The sequence below is a fragment of the Curcuma longa genome, unplaced genomic scaffold (genome assembly GCF_044706935.1).
Source record: "Curcuma longa cultivar G26 ecotype Majalengka, Jawa Barat unplaced genomic scaffold, ITB_CL_G26_1.1 contig_10986, whole genome shotgun sequence".
Classification (NCBI taxonomy): domain Eukaryota; kingdom Viridiplantae; phylum Streptophyta; class Magnoliopsida; order Zingiberales; family Zingiberaceae; genus Curcuma; species Curcuma longa.
In genome coordinates, this window is record NW_027428758.1 from 1 (window position 1) to 4,547 (window position 4,547).

Genomic DNA, 4,547 nt, shown 5'->3' on the forward strand with positions numbered 1-4,547 from the left:
TTGACAACCCTAGATTTGATATATCACAAATAGGGTTGCAAATTGATTTTAAATATCGAAAACCCACAATAAACACAAGCAAGCAAGTATAGGGGCCTCGAGTCGTGTTTTTCCAAGGTTAGTAGAAAAGTTGTTTAATTTGAGCTTATCGTGTCATGTTTTTGGGTTTTCACATATAAGATGGGGGTTTTGAGATTTTTAAACGAAATGTAAATCAAAATGCACTAAAGTAATGAGATACAGTTGAAACTAAATTATCTCCTAATCAAAACTAAACCTAAATGCTTAAACCAAACAAATGGAATCCTAAATGCTTAAGTCAAACACATAAAAACAAATAGAAACCTTAAATTCTTGGAAACCTAAACCTAGAAAATCTATTAAATAGCACAGAACACAGCAAGAAAATGGCACGGGCATGGTTTAAGTTGGCACGGAACAGTGTATGGCACGAACAAGTTATCAGAAACTCAAACCAAGCAAGTAATTGAAGCAAAGAAAACTAGATTAAATCCAAACAAAGTTAACTAACAGATAGATCTAACCACATGAATTAAATTCAGTGTTTTAGACTAATTAACAAGGTTTAAAGACAAATTGCAGAAACAAAATCAAAAACTATCAGAAACTCATCCTTCCCCCTTTTCTTCCTTCGATTCTCCTCAAATCGGCGTCACTCGACTGTTGAATCCACAAGGAGCTTCAATTCAATCTCTAGTGTGGTTTCCTTGCAACCCGGATGCTGTTCAGCCCGAAGAAACTCGCTTCGGACAAAAACAGAGCTAGCGCAAGGCTGGGAATTTGGCAACAACTGGATTCCGAGCTTCAACGTTCCTCCGATTGGCTTGTTGATGCTAAAGGAATAGTCGTCGAACCTCAGAGAACCCCTCCAACGGCTCGACCCTTCGGATTGCTCAGCCAGTGACCGGAACACGAAGAAACCGGGTGATGCCGCTGGTGAAACCCTCTCCGTAGACCCTCCTCCAGCTGTCGAATTTCACCCAAAGAACCGGATTCAAACTCCTCTTGGATCAAGGATGGTGATGGAATTGAATTGGGAGGATAAGGGCGCGCCGTGAGCTACGCTCCTAAACAGGGGAAGCGCGTCGGGGACGAAGCACTGTAGCGGCCGCACTATTCATCGGGTAAGTTTGAGATTAAATAGCGCTGATTAATTGATCAATCTCAGCCCTTGATCTTGAATCCAGCGGTGCAGACTTGATCTGAGCTTTAGGGCAGCTTAGGGCTTCCAAAAAATTTAGAGATTTTGATCGGACTCGATCTAGATCATGTCCTCCAGGTTGACTTGATCGATTTGGCAAATTTGACTCGATTTGACTGCGATTGAGCTCGAGTTGGGTCCGATTTGAGCCCTAAAATCAATTAAAACTCAATTAATGCAAAAATTGCCATAAAATCATGAAAATTAGAATCAAGCTTCAATTTATGTAATATAGCACAAACATGATCAAATTGATTTAATAAATAATTATTTTCATGCAAAAACCTACAATGACTCGATTAAAAATGCATAAAACCCTAACTTGTCAAATTCCCCCACACTTACCCTTGAGCGTCTCGCTCAAGTCAACAAAATAAAACTAAGATTGTACTCCCCCCCTAGATCATCCTCAATCATGATTAGAAACAATTAAAAGAAAATTATCTAAGCTTGTAAAGTCTCAAAAGCTTAAGCCCATGGATTAGACCATTGTGCTCGGTTAACCGCCTAGCAAGTTTCATCCATCGTGACTAATTAAGATAAATGCATCACACTCAGTCTCACAAGGTTGTTTTCAATATATATATCAGTGGCCCTCACCCTAATTCTAATTCATGATCAAAGTAAAGTAGGGCTTACTCAAACAACTTAAGTTTCAAGCACTTCCATAGGCTTGCTTGCTTTCTACTCTCCACTAGCATTCTTGATTTGGAATCCACATCTATTAAGGATTATTGAAGAGATATAAAGAAATCAAGAACTGATATCAATGAAATGCAATTGTAGAAAGAAAATTTCAAAGGAAGTGCTTTTAAGGAATTTGAAGTGTAGTGGTAGATATGAATACAATCCAATGCTAATCAATGATCTCTTGCCCTCTTTTCTACTTTCTTTCTTTTGCATTCCATTTGTTTCCATGTTCTTTTCAGATTCATGAACCAAGGATAAGTCAAACCCATTAGGTTCTCCTTGGCTGCCCTTGCTGAAAATTCTGAAAAGGAGGTTGAAATGGTTGATTTAATTGCTGAAATTGGTGTTGTGGCTGCTGAAATTGATGTGTAGGTTGCTGAAATTGTTGGAATTGATTTGGAAATTGTTGAAATTGATGAGGGGGCTGTTGGAAACCTTGTTGAATCTGTCCACTTTGATATTGTTGTTGTTGGGGTTGAAATGAAGGCTGAAATTGTTGAATTTGGGGCTGATTTTGTTGTTGGGAAGCTTGGGAAGGTTGTTGTTGATAAAAAGCATTCCCATACTTCAAATTTGGATGATTCTTCCACCCCGGGTTGTATGTTGATGAAAATGGATCATTCCTTTGTGGAAATTGTGCTCTAGCCAAGGCCGCAACCGATTCATCTTGTTGAAGATTAGGACAAAGGTTAGAATCATGCTCTTGACTTGAACATATGCTACACACCCTCATGGCTTGATTTGAAACTTGAGGTGATGTAGGAAAATTTGTAGAACCTTGATTAACACTGTTCAAAGCCATTTGCTTCACTAGAGAAGTCAATTCCAACAAGGAGCTCTTAATCTCTTTTTGTTCATTTGAAACAATTGAACTTCATTAACCCCTCTAGTAGTAAGTGCTCTACTCCCAAATTGTTGTGAATTCTCCGCCATGTTAGAAATCAACTCTCTTGCTTGTTCAGGGGTTTTATTCACCAATGCTCCACCAGCTGCAGCATCAATCATGCTTCTATCCATGGGAAGTAAACCTTCATAAAAATATTGAACAAGAAGTTGCTCACTAATTTGGTGTTGAGGACAGCTAGAGCATAACTTCTTGAACCTCTCCCAATAATCATAAAGGGACTCCCCCACTACTTGCTGAATGCCACATATGTTCTTCCTTATGATTGCCGTTCTGGAAGCTGGGAAAAATTTTTCTAAGAATGCCTTCTTCATTTCAATCCAGCTAGAGACATGTCCAGTAGGCAAATAATAGAGCCAATCCTTTGCTACTCCAGTCAGTGAAAAAGGAAAGGCTCTCAACTTGATATCTTCTTCAGAAATTCCTTGTGGCTTCATAGTGGAGCAAACAATATGAAACTCGTGCAGGTGCCTGTTGGGATCTTCTCCAGATAGTCCCTGAAACTTGGGCAAAAGGTGAATGAGGCCTGATCTGAGCTCAAAATCTCCAGCTAGCTCTGGATAAGCAATGCATGAATACTGGTAACCAGCATCAGGAGCTGCAAGCTCCTTCATAGTCTTGCTACTCTCTGCCATGGGACTGGGACTAGTCAAATCAGAACTGCTGCTCTCTGTCAAGTTAGAAGCTCTCTCTCGAATTTTCAAGGCCCTCAGTGCTCTCAAAGTTCGTTCTAGCTCTGGATCAAACTCAGCTAATTCATCACCTGCACTCCTGGTCATAAACAACAAAAAACAAAGGAAAAAGATCAGATATGCAATTAATTCAAGAAAAATAAAAACAAAAATGCAAAACTGTACTAAAGCTCAAAATAAACAATTTCTACTAAATTCCCCGGCAACGGCGCCAAAATTTGACAACCCTAGATAAATTATGAAGTATGTCACGAGTAGGGTTGCAAATTGAATTTATAAATTTTATCGAAAACCCACGATAAACACAAATAAATGCAAGTATAGGGGCCTCGAGTCGTGTTTTTCCAAGGTTAGTAGAAAAGTTGTTTAAATTGAGCTTAGGTGTCGTGTTTTTGGGTTTTCTAAAGTTATGAAAATGGAGGTTTTGGTTGAACAATTTTTGAAAAATGAAATGTAAAAATGAAAACAGAGTCGAAACAGGATGAATGCCTCCAGCTGAAAATCCTTTGAATCGCTAGCTCATTGAAATTCAATAACCCTCAAAAACCCTCGGAGAACCCCTCCTAATGTTCTTGAATGCTCCGGTAGATCAAATCCAAGGAATCCGACTGGAAATGGTGGCGAAACTGGCTCCTCCAGTGAAACCCTCAACCGGACGAAACTTCCGTCAATTGGTGCCAAATTAGGGTCGTAGTTGCTCTCTGGAATCCGGGAATCAATGTGGGATGAAGAAATCCGAGCTTCCCTAAAAAAAAGTAACAAAAAACAAAGAAAAATGAAGCAAAACGAAGAAGATGGCGGCGCTACACTACTACTACAGTAAGCTACAGTAACCTTGATTTTTGGGTTACTGTAGCTTTCTCGTTAAAACTAGGGTACTGTAGCTATGAGGTTCAGCTGACTTGAGTTCAACCCGGGTTAGCCTGTTTCAACCAAATTCACTCAATTTAGCTCTAAATTGGCTCCTGTAGGATCGGAAACACGCTAGAGGGGGGGTGAATAGCGTGTTGCACGCTTTTCAATTTTTTGTAAGTCACGA

At 39.5% G+C, this 4,547-nt stretch overlaps 1 protein-coding gene across 1 annotated transcript; it reads right to left on the bottom strand.

The window, feature by feature from the left end:
- Window positions 1-2,731: 2,731 nt before the first annotated feature.
- On the bottom strand, window positions 2,732-3,595 carry LOC141815818 (uncharacterized). Its single transcript, XM_074703693.1, has one exon. The coding sequence runs from the start codon at window positions 3,593-3,595 to the stop codon at window positions 2,732-2,734; it is 864 nt and encodes a 287-aa protein (XP_074559794.1).
- Window positions 3,596-4,547: the final 952 nt, after the last annotated feature.